This window comes from Haliotis rubra, unplaced genomic scaffold (assembly GCF_003918875.1).
Source record: "Haliotis rubra isolate DU_JTF1 unplaced genomic scaffold, ASM391887v1 Scf588, whole genome shotgun sequence".
Classification (NCBI taxonomy): domain Eukaryota; kingdom Metazoa; phylum Mollusca; class Gastropoda; order Lepetellida; family Haliotidae; genus Haliotis; species Haliotis rubra.
This window is the reverse complement of record NW_025767288.1, coordinates 30,772-47,818: the sequence shown is the minus strand read 5'-3', so window position 1 is coordinate 47,818 and position 17,047 is coordinate 30,772. Positions and strand designations below refer to the sequence as shown.

General features: G+C 41.4%; 1 protein-coding gene across 1 annotated transcript; it reads left to right on the top strand.

Annotated features, from left to right (window-relative positions):
* Positions 1–39: 39 nt before the first annotated feature.
* Positions 40–13,391, top strand: LOC124254961 (DNA primase large subunit-like; the record flags this gene model as incomplete). The annotated part of the gene is made up of 9 exons (XM_046688801.1): positions 40–271; positions 2,188–2,297; positions 2,630–2,724; positions 2,941–3,061; positions 6,238–6,324; positions 6,842–6,979; positions 8,003–8,146; positions 10,335–10,517; positions 13,265–13,391. Coding segments are annotated over exons 1-9 (1,162 nt in total), but the record flags the coding sequence as incomplete, so codon positions are not given.
* Positions 13,392–17,047: the final 3,656 nt, after the last annotated feature.

Below are 17,047 nucleotides of genomic sequence, written 5' to 3'. Positions count from 1 at the left end.
TCAAAGGGGCACGAATAGTTTATAAGAATATACGATGTTACTGTCCCGTAAACCGGAAGGGAATCCCCATTGAAAATAAATTGGCGGGAGTTTCTTCGTGCATGAAACTTGGATATGGAAATCATTAAACCAAGACAGCGACGGGCAGGTGGCATTAAATCAGAAGTCAAACAAAAATATGCACACCCACTTCAGTTTTACTCAATGCCACCAGAGGAGACGATTTCTCTGCAGGAATTTGAAGAGTTTGCTGTCGAGCGCTTAAAAGTGAGTGCTGTCACACTCTTGAACAGACTGGAAGGAATCAGCTGGTTGCCCTTGTCTGTGCATGATTTCTTGACCGCTATGACTTACAGCCAGCTAACTCTTTTCGGAATACACTTGTTCTCGTAAACTAACCAGTAGAAAACAGCAATCATTTGTACGCACTATTTTTCAAAGATCTACATGTAAATAAGTACTAGTTTATGTAGGTTAAAATTCAATAAACCATAATAATTAATATATAGAATCGAGCAAGCAAAAATTTCGAAATATTTTTATCAGTGTATAATGCTTCCCCTGCATATGAAAAACCAATGGATTTGTCATTTATGTCCACATAGGTTTGTTGTAATTAAGAGACAAAGTAGTTGATTTTGTGTATGCAAATGCCAAATGAGGCCCCAATGACCCCAAGCTTCTGTCCGGTTACTGTTGAGATTTTCCATCAAGCCCCTTAAATTGGTAAGAGTTCCTCCTGTTCCCCCATCCCAAATAATATTTATAAATTAATATATACCTTTAACGGGCTGCTGAGGTGTTATGTTTGTGTAGTATTTTGTATTTTGTAATTTTTAAATTTACATATATATTTTTGTCATTCAGTAATTTGCACCATTACATAGAAAAGTGTTTTATTAGTATTTTATTTTTCGAAGCGGTAATAATGCATTACACTAGACACGTCAGTCAGTTGACACGGTTCGGTCAATCTTGGGTCAATGCATTCTGTTTATTAGGATTACTAGTAATTCAAGGGGTTAGGGTTAGGGTTTAGGGTTGGGGTTGGGGTTGGGGACCTAATGCAATATAGTAGGTACATGTCCGGTGGTTCGGTCAATGCATTCTATTTATTAGGATTATTTCAAGGGGTTAGGGTGAGGGTTTAGGGTTAGGGTTAGGGTTAGGGACCTAATCCAATATAGCAGGTACATGTCCGGTGTGAGTACCATTTGTTTTCCTTTTTGCATTTTAATTACAAAAATTCACACAAAAACGGGAAACCAAAAACGTCTAAAGTACATAATGAAATTGGTTAATGTAGAAATTTTTGGCTAATGGAAATTGGTCTGGAATGTGCACTCAAGCCTCTTTCACACGCAACATAAAGTAATGATTCGAAGGCTAACTCACCCGAGTGCCGTCACTACACATGCTCATGTCTCCATCGTTCCTTAGTGCGATCCACATTATCCTTACAGTGTTCCCTACATCAGCTTTTCTGTCACAAAATCACGATTTATATAAAAGCGTCATTCATGCATGCGTGAAATCTCGTCTGGCGGCCTGGCGTCAACAACCCTTTTCAGTTTGAGGCATATCGGCTCATTCCAGCCACCGTTAATTTGTAGATTACGGAATGGGACGAGTGTGCCAAATGGCATCGGATCCATTCGGCAATTGTCGGAGAATAAAATCCGATACACCAAGTCTACCCGTAGCATTAAGTAATTGTCCGTGACCTATTGACTCTTTCCGTTCATTTCGTGGCGTGCCGCAGGAATGACTTTCGATAAATAAATTATTAACAAAACTTTACACAACAATTACTAGAGAACTCACAAAAATGACTAAAAGTCCATAATTTAAGTTAGGTTTAGGGTTTGGTTTAGAGTTAGGTTTAGGGTTGGGGGAACGGAAGGAACTCTTTCCGAAATAGACATAGAAACCTTTTTGTTTCATGTGTCTTTGTAACTATCTAATGTCAAAATATATTCCTGGAATATTGCTATAATCTTTGGAAAACTAAACTCACTCACTCACTCAAAGATAGAATTCTTTCATTTTAGAACAATGTCTTATTCATAGCTAATGTTACTTAAACAGTAGAAATATACACATGGTGGCCAGAACCAAATTTTCTTATTTGTCCTGGTTGTCCGCATTTTTGTCAAGCCCTGTTGTAGTGCATCTTTACTGTTTCAGTTCTGAAGGCTGTTGAGACTGCCTCTGTCCGGCATGTTCGAGGATCAGCTGAATATATTGCGTACTTGGAGAAGGAGATCAAGAACACCAAGTTCAAGTCACTATTGAAGGTAGCAATGTTCTGAAAGCTTTCTCATTAGACCCGGGTTAGAATTTGTCCTTTGTCATGCTATGTTTGCCGTAAGCAACCACTAACAGGATCAGGTTGTCAGGCTTCCAGATGTCCTTGATACATGTCGTCATATCCCAACTGCGTAGATCAATGTTCATGATGTCAATCACTGGATTGTCTGGTGCAGACTCTATCAATTACAGATTGCCTTCATATTGCTGGAATATTGCTTATTGCGGCTTTAAACATAATAATTTACAAACAAAGCAAATGAACATGTCATGTGTTTCCCAAACTTATTTCTGTCAACCATGTGCTACTTTCCACAAGGTGTCTTATGGAGGTGAGGTGAAGGAGGATGAAACGGATGCACGTAGGCTGGACCACATGTCTCACTTCATCTTGAGGCTGGCATATTGCAGATCGTAAGTTTAAAAGAAACAAACCTAACATTGAAATTAAGACATCATAATAAGTTGCTGTTTTTCAACATGGTTTCATTGATATCTCAAGAGGTATTGAGCTAAACAAATAATGTATATGTTTCTTTTGTGACAAATTAGTGAAGTTCACAATTCCCAAACTGTTTGATAGTTCATTCATCAAACAAAGTCCATTCTGTGGTTTGATTATGTTTTTAGAGAGGATTTGAGACGATGGTTTCTGCAGCAGGAGCTAGACCTTTTCCGTTTCCGATTCCAGCGAGAGAATAAAGATTCTCGTCTTTCTTTCCTGAATATCAACAATCTTGGCTACAAACCAGTAAGTGCTAACTCTGAGTGTTAAATTTTTTTGAATAGATGTTACCGGGCGCTTTGGTGTAGCCATTCTCTTCCCACAGAGGTTACTTGTCATATCTTCCTACGAACCTCTGTTCTAATACGACCATATTTCCCGGTTCTCGTAAAATCCCCTAGCGGCACAAGATCGCAACACGAATTATCTCCCTTCTTTCTATCCAATCAGAACTCGTGTTACATCGACTTAGATTCAACTTGACTAACACAAGCAAATGTGGGGCCACAAATATCCCCCATCTGCCGGGGACTTGTGTTGATATTACACACAAGACGTTTAATGGCTAGCTTGTCCGTTGTCAACGAGGGCGATGGAGACGCCACTGATCCGCCATAACATGACTGAGTTCTGTCTAGAAGAAACGTTTGCGCATCGCGCAGGGGAAGAGGTTTAGTTTTCTCGAAGCATACGGAAATTACCGAGGCCTTGCGAATGATCACTTTTGAAACAACGTCGCTGATTGCACAACTAAGTCTGATTGCCTCCAATCACGAGTCTTGAACGCTCACACCATAAAAGGGCCGTATTAGAACAGGTTACGTAGGAAGATATGACAGGAGTAACCTCTGTGGGAAGAGAATGTGGTGTAGCCTGGTGGTTAAAGCATTTGCTCATAACACCACAGTTTGATTCCCAGCATTGTTTCAATGGTGGAGGCCTTTTCTGGTGCCCCCCTGTGATCTTGCTGGAATATTGCTAAAAGTGGCGTAAAACCCTACTCACTCAGTCACTATAGATGTTACAGTTCTTTGTTTGTCTCAAGAGAAGAGGTTACAGTCTTCGACAGACAGCACTCATACCAACCAATGTTTAGCTTACCCTTGACTTGAATATTTAACTGAGTAATAGTGATACAGGGCTCCAGTGTGTGAATTATGTATATTGAGTCAACATTAACTATTGCCAGCTCTTCTTGAGCTAGTCTTACATTGATTGAGTTTAGTTTTATGCCACACTCAGCAATATTACAGCAAAATCTGTAAATAACAGAATCTTGACCACACAATCCAGTGATCAACGCCACAAACCTTGAACTATCTCAACTTAAGCTGAAAAGATTCTGTACAAGTAAATATTTCTCCAATGACGGAAAGAGTTCCTTACGTAACGGGGGTATATAGCGTTCATTCTGTCCGTCCTTCCGTCCTGAAACTTTGTCCGGAGCATATCTCTTAAAGGTCACATGCAACCAAAAAATCAAACATAATTAAAACACAGTTATCACTTCTTCATGACATATAATATGCATTGCTGATTATGAAAAAACAAATAAACAAAATTATAAGCGAATAATCGCAAATCAAAAGTGCAATATTTTGTACTTGGGTTTACCTCCCTCGAAACGAAGCAGCCGGGATACCGCACCCAGTCAGAGCGGGTGGGTGTGCACTCAAGTGTAACGGCTGGTTCATTAGCAGATGACGCCTTCATGGCTCATTGTGTGTGTATATATAGAGATGTTGGGTTTTGTAAATACATGCTCATTTTTTGTGTATAACATTTTGCAATCAACAGACATCATAACATGTCATGTGTTCAAGTATCACACCTGCCTGTCTGTGTAATTAGATAATGTGACAGAGACCGAACTCGGGCCATAAATCAATGCGTTTTGTTTATGGTGTATAGCCTGATTGGTGTTAAGTTCAAATTGCATGTGGTCAGTGATCGCAGTTGTGTATTGAATATTGTCATTAGCAGACAGGCAGGCAGACACACAGGTGTCAATAAAACAATACATTGAGTTTTGTCTGTGACAACGACATATCTATATCACAGTTAGAAATTGTGTCAACGCTAAATAATGACATTGCTTTTAAGTATCGAACTGAGAAAGTGTCTCGGTAAGAAGAACGTGTGGTGAAATAGACAAATGAAATTATATAAACAGTTAATTTACTGTCATAACATATAAAAAGCTCGCGCCTGTGAGATATCAACAAAAAAATAGCTCACACCAAAGCCTTCACCGGTATTCACCCGACAACCCGGCTTCCAAGCTGCGCGAACCTATTTCTCTGCACATGCTATGAAGGCAGCAGCCCAGCTTGTTGAAACCGTTTTCCCCAGAAAAGTCTGGGGAAAATTAGTGAAAACGCTTGAATTTCGATTTCGCGCGTTTTTTTTCGTCGCGTTATTTTTCAACTTTATAAGTTGAATTTGCATTTTTGACGATTTGTTTCGGTATGTCCATACCGAAAGGTATCAGAATCTGCAAAGTTGTGTTTTACGTTGCATGTGACCTTTAAAGTTTACATGCTAGGTTCACCAAACTTCACACACATGTTAATCATTACCCATTGATGTGCCTTTTGCTATTTTAATTTTTTTTTCAGAATTTTGTTTTTTTGCTGTTTCCATGGAAACACGACTTTGTGCCAAATGTGTTTGATGGTTTTGTCCACCGCATATCTCTTAAAGTTTACATGTTAGGTTCACCAACTTCACACACATGTTAATCATTACCCATTGATGTGCCTTTTGATATTTTAATTTTTTTTCAGAATTTGTTTGTTGTTGTTTCCATGGAAACATGACTTGGTGCAAAATGTGTTTGATGGTTACCTGGCCACAGCATATCATCAAAACTATACATGCTAGGTTCACCAAACTTAATACACAAGTTAATCATGACCCACAGATATGCCATGTGCTAGCAAAATAACAATCTTCATCTACGTCCACTTCATTGTGTGCAACAAGTTCAATTGTATGTCAGGTTTCCATGGAAAACACAAAAAATAATGTTTCCATAAATTATTACTGTAATCAGTACATGGCAAAACTATTATCTAACATGTATATAAAGTTTAGTAGAGTCAAGGAGAAAGTCTTGTGAGCTGCTGATCCTTGTCACATTATATATATCAATATCAGTCATTTCCATGTCCCAAAGTGGGAAGCTCATGTGAGTAGTGCTCACTTCTACACTTGTTGTGATGAGCAAACACTATAGTTTAGTCTATAGTTTATAGTTAAAAATTAGGTGGGGGGTACGTAAGGAACTGTTACCCCAATGACTAATGTCTGCTGCATGTGTGATGAAAGATTAATAAGTTAGACCAAATTTTCTTCTTCTAAATGTTCGAAGATGTCTGTTCCCTTATCCCTGTATTTGAAAGCTAATCCATTGTGAACAGATTCCTGATGAAGAAAAGAAAGAAGTGTTGCCATACCTCGTGGCTTGTGACACACCTGCCCGAGTAGAGGTCAATGAGTACTATAAGGTATGTGTTCATCTTACGATTCATAGCACAACAGATTACCAGTCTAAGTAAACTTAGGCTCAGTATTATTCGTTACACTGCTATACTAAGTCTAACGAAACCTAGTAGAAGGTCGCGTCAGCTAACCTTTTGGACTGACCAATCAGAGCTTACCACATCGCGAAAGTTAACACCTTTACCTCAAAAACTCAAACGATTCTGAATGCTATTTTCAGCATGATCGCTTCCGAGTGATACACGCAATGAGTAAACTATACTGACTCAGTATAGCAGTGTAACGAATAATACTGAGCCTAAGTTTACTTAGACTGAACAGATGACTAAAACATGGCTCTCAGCCTTCATCTTCAGCCACCGTGAATGAGTTTCCCTGTTGCGATTGACATTGTTGGAGACATCTTTGACATGTGTCTGCCTACTGACAGAACAGTTGATAATATATTACCTTTTTCGTAAGTAAGCATTTTGGGTAAAACTGAATATATGTTCTTGACAAGTTGCTTTACTCTTGTCACAGGTTCATTTCACTGAAGCTCTGGATTTGGTGCGAGGAAAGAGAGTTTACTTGGAGCGAGGCTTTGCATTTGTTGCCCAGGAAGATCTGGTGTCCATTCTGCTGTCCGTCTACAGGACCAGACTGTCACATGCTCTTGCAGTAAGTTCAACTGCTTTACGGGGCGGTGGGGGAGCCTAGTGGTTAAAGCGTTCGCTCGTCACGCCGAAGATCCGGGTTCGAATCCATACATGGGTACATTGTGTGAAGCTCATTTCTGGTGTCCCCACCGTGATATTGCTGGAATATTGCTTAAAGCGGCGTAAAACCAAACTCACTCACTCACTTACTCAACTGCTTTACAGTTCTAAACAGGTTCTGATTGACGAATGTGGTACATACGGTTGTTTGTGGTTCTTTAATATTAACCTCTCTATTGTATTTGTTTTAATATGAACTTATTTGCCTGGAACATGTGGAAAAAATATGTGTCATAATTAAAGAGGTGCTGAATGAGTAAGGATAAGCCATATGGATTCTAGGTGAGGTCAGCAATTTTGTACATACATTCTTTTTAAAATTATGCCTTAAAAATTATGGGAATGGGGATGGGGTCATTGATTTTGTACATGACATGCAGAGGGGGTCACTTACTTTGTACATACAATTTTTTGTTTTTTTTTTTTTTGTGTTTTTTTTTTGGGGGTGTCAATCACATATTACATGCTACTCCATAAAAATTTAATGTCACTGGTACCCAATTGCGCAGAACGATGCTCGTGCTGTTGATCACTGGATTGTCTGGTCCAGACTCAATTATTTACAGACCGCCGCCATATAGCTGGAATATTGCTGAGAGCGGCGTAAAACTAAACTCACTCACTCATTAAAGTTAAAGTACAAGCAAACAAATACAAATGAACAAACAGTAATCACTGTAACACTAATTCCTTATACCAGCCAAATGACACAGCTTTTATGATGGTATTTACTGGATCATTACGGGGGTGGAGGTGAGGTAGCCTAGTGGTTAAAGCAACTGCTCATCATGCTGAAGACCCGAGTTTGATTCCATACATAGGTACAATGTGTGAAGCCCATTTCTGGTGTCCCTTGCTGTGATATTGCTGGAATAGTAAAGCTAGTAAAGCTAAACTCACTCCCTATTGGATCATTACACATCAGGTGACATGTCGAGCCTTGCCGCATCTGGAGGAGGATGACCGTCTGCTGCCGATGTTGTGTGGTCTGAGCAAGCGCTACCTGGGCCAAGACTACAACAGCAAGAAGACGACTGTGGGACAGATTACAGCCGACATGATTGATTTGGTGAGTGTGTAAATCAGATAGTCCTACCAAACTGATAAACGTTTCAGAGAGTCTAGACCCTCAAAATATACACCACATGCTAGTGATGGACTGAATCCAATTTATGGCATCATCAATGTTGGTACTGTGTATCTACCTTAAATGATAAAGTTAATGGCTTGCAAATTTATGCTGGCAGGGATCTATCCAGGATTCCAAATCAAGTGACCTTGTTACACAAACTGGGGAAAAAATCGTGTTTTTCAAAGTTTGGATTTTAAAGATTTTCTTACCATCATAAATTCCAATAAATTGGAAAATTGAAAGGAGGAATTGTTACTGCTGTTTGCTTGCAGATTGGGGTCCAAATGTCATCTTTGAAGGAGGTCTATATATCTCTGTCGATTTTCCGTCACTCACTTAAATAGGTCATGAAATAAGCTCGAATAGTAATACAGGGAAAGAGACCTTTCAAACTTTCCCACTAGACCACATGACCAGTGAGTGGACAATAATTAGTGGTCCTGTCTGTACTTCACTGGTCAAAGACTGCCTCCATGGTGTAGTGGTTAGAGCACCCGCCCGGAAATTCGCGGGTTCGATCCCCAACCGCGTCAAACCAAAAGACGTTAAAATGTGGTACTTGTTGGTCCCTGCCTGGTGTTCGACATTAATGGGTACAACAAGGACTGGTCAGCTCGGAGTTAGTATAATGTGTCTGAGTTTGGTATTCATGCTTAACTGCGGCATGGTATCTCAGTGGGCTAACACTATAAAACCAGCTTCAGTCTGGGCTAGTACAAGTATCCGCACATACACATACACATACACACACACGCACGTCATCATATGAGCGAAATATTCTCAAGTACGACGTTAAACCCAATTTCACCTCACCTCACTTCACTGGTCAAAAACTAAAAATTACATAACTATCAATACAAAATTCACTGGCCACCAGGACCACTGCAAATGTACCATTTAGTGGTCCTGATGAATTTTTACTAGCCAGGGACCACAGGACCAGCGTAAATTGCACACACTGGTAAAACCATTGAAATTTAAAAACTTGTCAGCAAATGGCAGGACTGTAGATTTATAATTCCTTGTTATATAGTTTTCAGTGATGGATGGTAAGCTGAATAATGTCATCACAAATTGAACTGCAGCTGCTTGACATGTGATCTTGCTTACATAAAGTCCAAAGCATGGAATTTGAGATAAGGCATATGTGATCCCATTTACATCCCAAAGCTCGTGATGTCAGTGACTCAATTCTGTGCTGTAGGTGTTTTTTATGTCTCCATTGGGTTTTTCCCATTTTCAGCCTATCTGCTTTGAGCAAAAAAGTCTTGCAACAGGAGAACCAACTCTATATTCCATTCTGTGTGCACCAATAAGCAAATCAATTCACAAAGTCTTGGAATTTTTTCTTGTTTCTACAGCAAGAGCCATGTACCTATGCTTTTGTTCAACCTTCCAGTTGTATTGAAGTAAAACTTTGGTCCCATCATACGCTTTCTTTATTAATTATTATCGGTTGTCTGGAACCTCGAATAACTCAAAGTATTTGCAAAGGTCCCATCAACTTCAACACTTTGGAGTCACAATATGGCTGAAATACTGTTGACGTGACTTAAATTAAACCTGCTCAACACTGCAGCATTTTGTGAAATGTCAAAGACAAATTCCTGTCAAATAAACCATAAATGGTTCAATCCCTAAAGAGTTTCTAGGGCTCGATTTAGTGCTTTGTTACTTGCACTGGTGCAACCCAATATTACAAAGTGCAACCTAGTTATTTGTCTAACTTTCACCAGGTGCAAGTCAATTTTGAGAAATAAATCAACAATAAATTGAACATTATAAGCATTTTTGTGTCAGCTTATTTGCTATCTAAGCTTTGAATAATTCAGTAGCACATTTCTTTCATTACATATTGCGATAAGAGCAGTGCAACTGGAATTTGGCTGGTGCAACTAGGTATTTATCTTTTGTTGCACCTGGTGCAAGTAGGTTAACATCTCTTGAATCGAGCCCTGGTTTCATAAAAAGAATAGAAATTGATTGGTTCTGCATGTTCCTTGTGCTGCTCACCAATGCGTCATTTTGTAAAATGTCAAAGACCTTAATTCCTGTCAAATAAACCATTGCTGGTACCCAGCATAAAAGAAAAGAAATTGATTGTTTCTGCTTGTTCTTTGTGCAGCTGTCTCGGACATCCTTCCCTCCGTGTATGCAGCAACTCCATCAGGGTCTCCGTAGCAACCACCACCTGAAGCATGGCGGCAGGATGCAGTATGGCCTCTTCCTCAAGGGAATCGGTGTGTCTCTGGAAGAAGCCATGAAGTTCTGGCGAGCTGAGTTTGTCAAGGGAATGGATCCGGATAAGGTGGGTTGTTTTGGTTGAGAATATCTGTGTTGATCATCAGTTTGATTCCCAGAGTTGTCTGCTCCATACTGTTACATCCATTCTGTTCAAAGTAGTTCTAAACCCAACACTGGTAGCTGGGGTGGGGTGGAGCCTTGTGGTGAAAGTGTCCACTCGTCACACACGATCCTGGGTTTGAAGGCCTGGGTTTGATTCCCCACACCTGGGTTTGATTCCCCACACTGGTAGCTGGAGCCTTGTGGTGAAAGTGTCCACTCGTCACACCGAAGGCCTGGGTTTGATTCCCCACACTGGTAGCTGGGGTGGGGTGGACTTTGTGGTGAAAGTGTCCACTCGTCACACTGAAGGCCTGGGTTTGATTCCCCACACTGGTAGCTGGGGTGGGGTGGAGCCTTGTGGTGAAAGTGTCCACTCGTCACACCGAAGGCCTGGGTTTGATTCCCCACACTGATAGCTGGGGTGGGGTGGAGCCTTGTGGTGAAAGTGTCCACTGTCACACGAAGGCCTGGGTTTGATTCCCCACACTGATAGCTGGGGGGTGGGGTGGAGCCTTGTGGTGAAAGTGTCCACACTCGTCACACAAGAGCAAGGCCTGGGTTTGATTCTCCACACTGGTAGCTGGGGTGGGGTGGAGCCTTGTGGTGAAAGTGTCCACTCGTCACACCGAAGGCCTGGGTTTGATTCCCCACACTGGTAGCTGGGGTGGGGTGGAGCCTTGTGGTGAAAGTGTCCACTCGTCACACCGAAGGCCTGGGTTTGATTCCCCACACTGATAGCTGGGGTGGGGTGGAGCCTTGTGGTGAAAGTGTCCACTCGTCACACCGAAGGCCTGGGTTTGATTCCCCACACTGGTAGCTGGGGTGGGGTGGAGCCTCAGGGTGAAAGTGTCCACTCGTCACACGAAGGCCTGGGTTTGATTCCCCACACTGGTAGCTGGGGTGGGGTGGAGCCTTGTGGTGAAAGTGTCCACTCGTCACACGAGGCCTGGGTTTGATTCCCCACACTGGTAGCTGGGTGGGGTGGAGCCTTGTGGTGAAAGTGTCCACTACCGTCACACGAGAGGCCTGGGTTTGATTCCCCACACTGGTAGCTGGGGTGGGGTGGACTTTGTGGTGAAAGTGTCCACTGCGTCACACTGAAGGCCTGGGTTTGATTCCCCACACTGGTAGCTGGGTGGGGTGGAGCCTTGTGGTGAAAGTGTCCACTCGTCACACTGAAGGCCTGGGTTTGATTCCCCACACTGGTAGCTGGGGTGGGGTGGAGCCTTGTGGTGAAAGTGTCCACTCGTCACACCGAAGGCCTGGGTTTGATTCCCCACACTGGTAGCTGGGGTGGAGTGGAGCCTTGTAGTGAAAGTGTCCACTCGTCACACCAAAGGCCTGGGTTTGATTCCCCACACAGGCAAAATGTGTGAAGCCCATTCCTGGTGTCCCTGTTATGAATATTGCTAAAAGCGGCATAAAACCTGACTCACTAACTCTACTTTAGTTGCTGAGCATTAACAGTACAATATTACAGAAGGACACACCGTTCATATTTCCATACCTAGGTCATGATATGATGTATAGTTCCCTACACCAACAATAATACAATGCCCAAATAAATTTTAAAGAATAAAAAGGTAATTTACATGACAACCACTTACCTTGATGCAAAAAGTCCTTTAGCAATCTAATGGTGATAGATGTTTAAACATATCTAAATATACCGAGTGGGCGTTGGGGTAGCCTAGTGGTTAAAGCATTCGCTTGTCACTCAGAAGAGTGAGAAGCTCTGGAACATTGCGTAAAACTAAACTCACTCACTCACTAAATATGATGAGGGACAAAAATGAGGAAAAACACTTATTGAAGTGTCCCTAGATTTTTAGATTTTCAGCCAGTGCAATTTTAATATAAAGCTTGCAAAGAAACCTTTTGTGTCATGTGTCCCTTTAAATTTCCATCATATAAGGAACACTCAGATCTCTGAAGTCTGTGTCATGTGTCCCTTATTTATTTCCATCAGTATATATAAAATCTCAGATGTCTGTGTTGTGATTTTACATGAATTAATGACATTGCTGTGAAACACAATAGGAACATGTGCACATAATGTTGTAGCACCCACAGTTTGGTGACATTAAGCCCAAGAATACTATTAATAACATTGGGATTAGTGATGTATTACATAGCGGAGACATACTGAGTGTGTTCAGAGGTCAGTGTAGTGTGAAAAAGTAAGGTATAGACAAACTTGATAACAACTTCTTTTATTTCATAAGTGCAACATTGTCAAGCATGAATGTCTATATTCTACTTTCCAACTTCTAAAATACCACTCAAGGAAGAAAAAGTAAGTGTTTGTTCCACAAACTGGATTATTTACATGTACTCGTGCATATGGACTTAAGAGTGAGTGAGTTAGTTTTACACGCACTCAGCAATATTCCAGCTATATGGCGGCAGTCTGTAAATAATCGAGTCTAGAACAGACAATCCAGTGATCAACATCTTGAGCATCAATCTGTGCAATTGGGAACAGATGACATGTGTCAACCAAGCCAGCAAGCCTGACCACCCGATCCCGTTAGTTGCCTCTTACAGCAAGCATGGGTTACTGAAAGTTCATTCTAACCCGGACCTTCACGGGTAGGATTTTAAGATAAGGTAGCACTTTTCAATGAGAAGTTCACTGGTTTATGTTTTTATACAGTTATGTGATGGTGAAAAATATTGTACAATAACAAGAAACTTGTTTATCATCAGTTTGACAAGCAGTACTCATACAACATCCGCCACAACTATGGCAAGGAAGGAAAGCGAGCCGACTACACCCCGTACAGTTGTATGAAGATCATCATGTCAAACACCCCTGGACAAGGCGACTCACACGGTGAGACACAGATAGGTCACTAGGCTGTGGGAGGTTTGTATGTGTCACGGTGAGACACAGATAGGTCACTAGGCTGTGGGAGGTTTGTATATGTCACGGTGAGACACAGATAGGTCACTAGGCTGTGGAAGGTTTGTATATGTCATGGTGAGACACCGATAGTTCACTAGGCTGTGGGAGGTTTGTATATGTCACGGTGAGACACAGATAGGTCACTAGGCTGTGGGAGGTTTGTATGTGTCACGGTGAGACACAGATAGGTCACTAGACTGTGGGAGGTTTGTATATGTCACGGGGTGAGACACAGGTCACTAGGCTGTGGAAGGTTTGTATGTGTCACGGTGAGACACAGATAGGTCACTAGGCTGTGGGAGGTTTGTATGTGTCACGGTGAGACACAGATAGGTCACTAGGACTGTGGGAGGTTTGTATATGTCATGGTGAGACACAGATAGGTCACTAGGCTGTGGGAGGTTTGTATATGTCACGGTGAGACACAGATAGGTCACTAGGCTGTGGGAGGTTTGTATGTGTCACAGTGAGACACTGATAGGTCACTAGGCTGTGGGAGGTCTGTATATGTCACGGTGAGACACAGATAGGTCACTAGGCTGTGGGAGGTTTGTATATGTCATGGTGAGACACAGATAGGTCACTAGGCTGTGGGAGGTTTGTATGTGTCACGGGATGAGACACAGATAGGTCACTAGGCTGTGGGAAGTTTGTATGTGTCACGGTGAGACACAGATAGGTCACTAGGCTGTGGGAGGTTTGTATGTGTCACGGTGAGACACAGATAGGTCACTAGGCTGTGGGAGGTTTGTATATGTCACGGTGTGAGACAGAGGGTCACTAGGCTGTGGAAGGTTTGTATATGTCACGGGGTGAGACACAGATATGTCGCTAGGCTGTGGGAGGTTTGTATATGTCGGCGAGAGGCAGATAGGTCACTAGGCTGTGGGAGGTTTGTATGTGTCACGGTGAGACACAGATAGGTCACTAGGCTGTGGGAGGTTTGTATATGTCACGGGGTGAGACACAGGTCACTAGGCTGTGGAAGGTTTGTATGTGTCACGGGGTGAGACACAGATAGGTCACTAGGCTGTGGGAGGTTTGTATATGTCACGGGGTGAGACACAGGTCACTAGGCTGTGGAAGGTTTGTATGTGTCACGGGGTGAGACACAGATAGGTCACTAGGCTGTGGGAGGTTTGTATGTGTCACTGTGGCACACGCAAAATTAATGCGATTAACGCTTCAGAGCCTGGTTGTTCAAAAGCCTGTTAAATTTTAAAGGATTGTTAACTAGTCTTTAACGGATCGTTAACATCAAACTCTGTTAAGACCATGTTAACTCACCAAAAGGGGAGGGGGTACATTAGCTCACCTGTACTACCCATCAAAAGTTTAGACTCACTTAAAGCACTCACTATATGTTATGCATATACATATGGTTACATCAAAGATTGATTTCTCCACTAACTTGGGGGAACCAACTGCACACCTAATGCAGATGAATTGTACGAGGATCATGCATCAAATTGCTGAAAAGCATGTGCAAATATCGTACATGTGAACTGATGTGTTTTGGTGTAAAGTTTAGTTAAGAATTCGCCAATATTCACTGATTTTCATCATTTATTGAACTCGTGACAATAATCTTTTTAACATTACGATTTTGTTTTGCAATACATCAGTTCATGTGTAAACAGTACCTTTAAACAATATGGAATATTTTGCACAATTTAGTTCAGAACAGCTGACTGAAGTAAGTGGCTACATTTACACTAGTGAGTTTAAGCTTTTGATGGGTAGTATATTTTCCCTCGTGATGTGTGGCGAACAGTCATTGAATCTCTTTAGATACATATGTGGATGACTTAAAATTCTATGTTACATGGACAGTATTTCTTCCATGGATGCATGAAAACATTGGATATGTACACATCTCCAGAGATAGATATGCAATTTTTTCAAAGGGTGCCATAAGGCACCAGACAGATAATTTAGGTGTGCCTTTGTGCAAATAAATGTGATCCAATTTATGTTAAAACGTCACAACAATTATGTTATTTTAATTCATTGTTTAATAAATCAGTTAACATCATAGAAACCTGTTAACTTGAGAGCTGAATTTCCTGAACACGACCATAGTTCAGAATACAAGAATAGTTCAGCTTCATTTGTCCTGGACCCATATACTAACCCACAAAGTGTAATTTTGTGCTATGTGCACTGGTATTCAAAATGCCATGTTAATTCACGCCCATATTTAGCTGTGGAATTGAGAGTGCCGATGATAAACAATTTGATTGGTGCAAAATTAGGTTTTGAATCATTGAGTTGGTCGCATTTATTGCATTTTAATTTAAATGAATCATGGATAGTATTATTTATATACTTTTAGTCATGCTTCCTTAAGTGGCATTGGGGGCGGTGGGGTAGCCCAGTGGTTAAAGCATTTGCTCGTCACGCCAGATTCGATTCCCCACATGGGTACAATGTGTGAAGCCCATTTCTGGTGTCCCCTGCTGTGATATTGCTGGAATATTGCTAAAAGCGGAGTAAAACCAAACTCACTCACTTAGTGGCATTTAGAAGCTGGTATGATGAAGAGGAACACTTTTTATGGATAAACAACTTCTTTATTGCAGTGGATGCGACATTTCAGTGTAGATCCTAGCAGCCTCATTTGCTTGATAACGGTGTTAGGATCTACACTGCATCCACTGCACTAAAGAAGTTGTATATCCATAATAGTGTTCCTCTTCATCTTTTAGTCATGTTGCCAGTGATTACAAACAATATTTCATGGCATGCAAATTAAAGCTGTATTTGATCCTGATCTCTCAGTAAAGAGGAAAGTAGGTTTAAAATGTGAAGAGATTTGGTCCACTAATCATGTTTCCAATGAGGAGATTGGAGTCTCACTGCTTCTGTTCAGCGTCAGATCTAGGGAGCAGCCCGGTATTTAGGGGACAAAACAAAGTTTGGTGGGCTGAAGTCAGTTCCAATGAGTCTGAACTAGTGGGAAGACTTGGTTAAATCGTTCTCTCATCAGCTGACCCAGGTTCTGATTCCCAACATGGGTACAATGTGAAGCCCATTTCTGGGTGTCCCCCGGTAATATTGCTTCCTCACTCACTGAGGGGAATCCATAATAAATATGGCGTGGCCAACTCTATAACAATTAGTTCAGCCTAGTCCAGTGCATGTTGTTGTACAGGGCTTATTCTCCGAAGCGTTCGTCCTAGTATTCTTAACTGAGTCTGTGTAAGAATGGTTAGTTCGTGGGGGCTACTTCTGACGTTCGAGAATAGCCCAGTGCATCGATCATCGATCGGTGATGGAAATAACGTTCAGTCTTTTTTGTCTGTCGGGGAAGCAAATTTGTATGCTGTATATCAACCCGGTGTTCAGTTGACTTTCCAATGTTAGTTATGTTGTTTATTTAAAAATCAACAAAGAAAATCAGTGGAAAAGTTATCAGGGCAAGTGACTTACATGTGTACGGTAACTAGCAAAGTTATTTTCACCATCCTTCATCCCCACCCAGCTTGATATATTGTTGGTAAGTTTTCTTTACCCTGGTTGTCCGACTGTGATTGTGCTGAGACAGAAACTATTGCTGCTGTTGATGAGGTAATATTGATTTG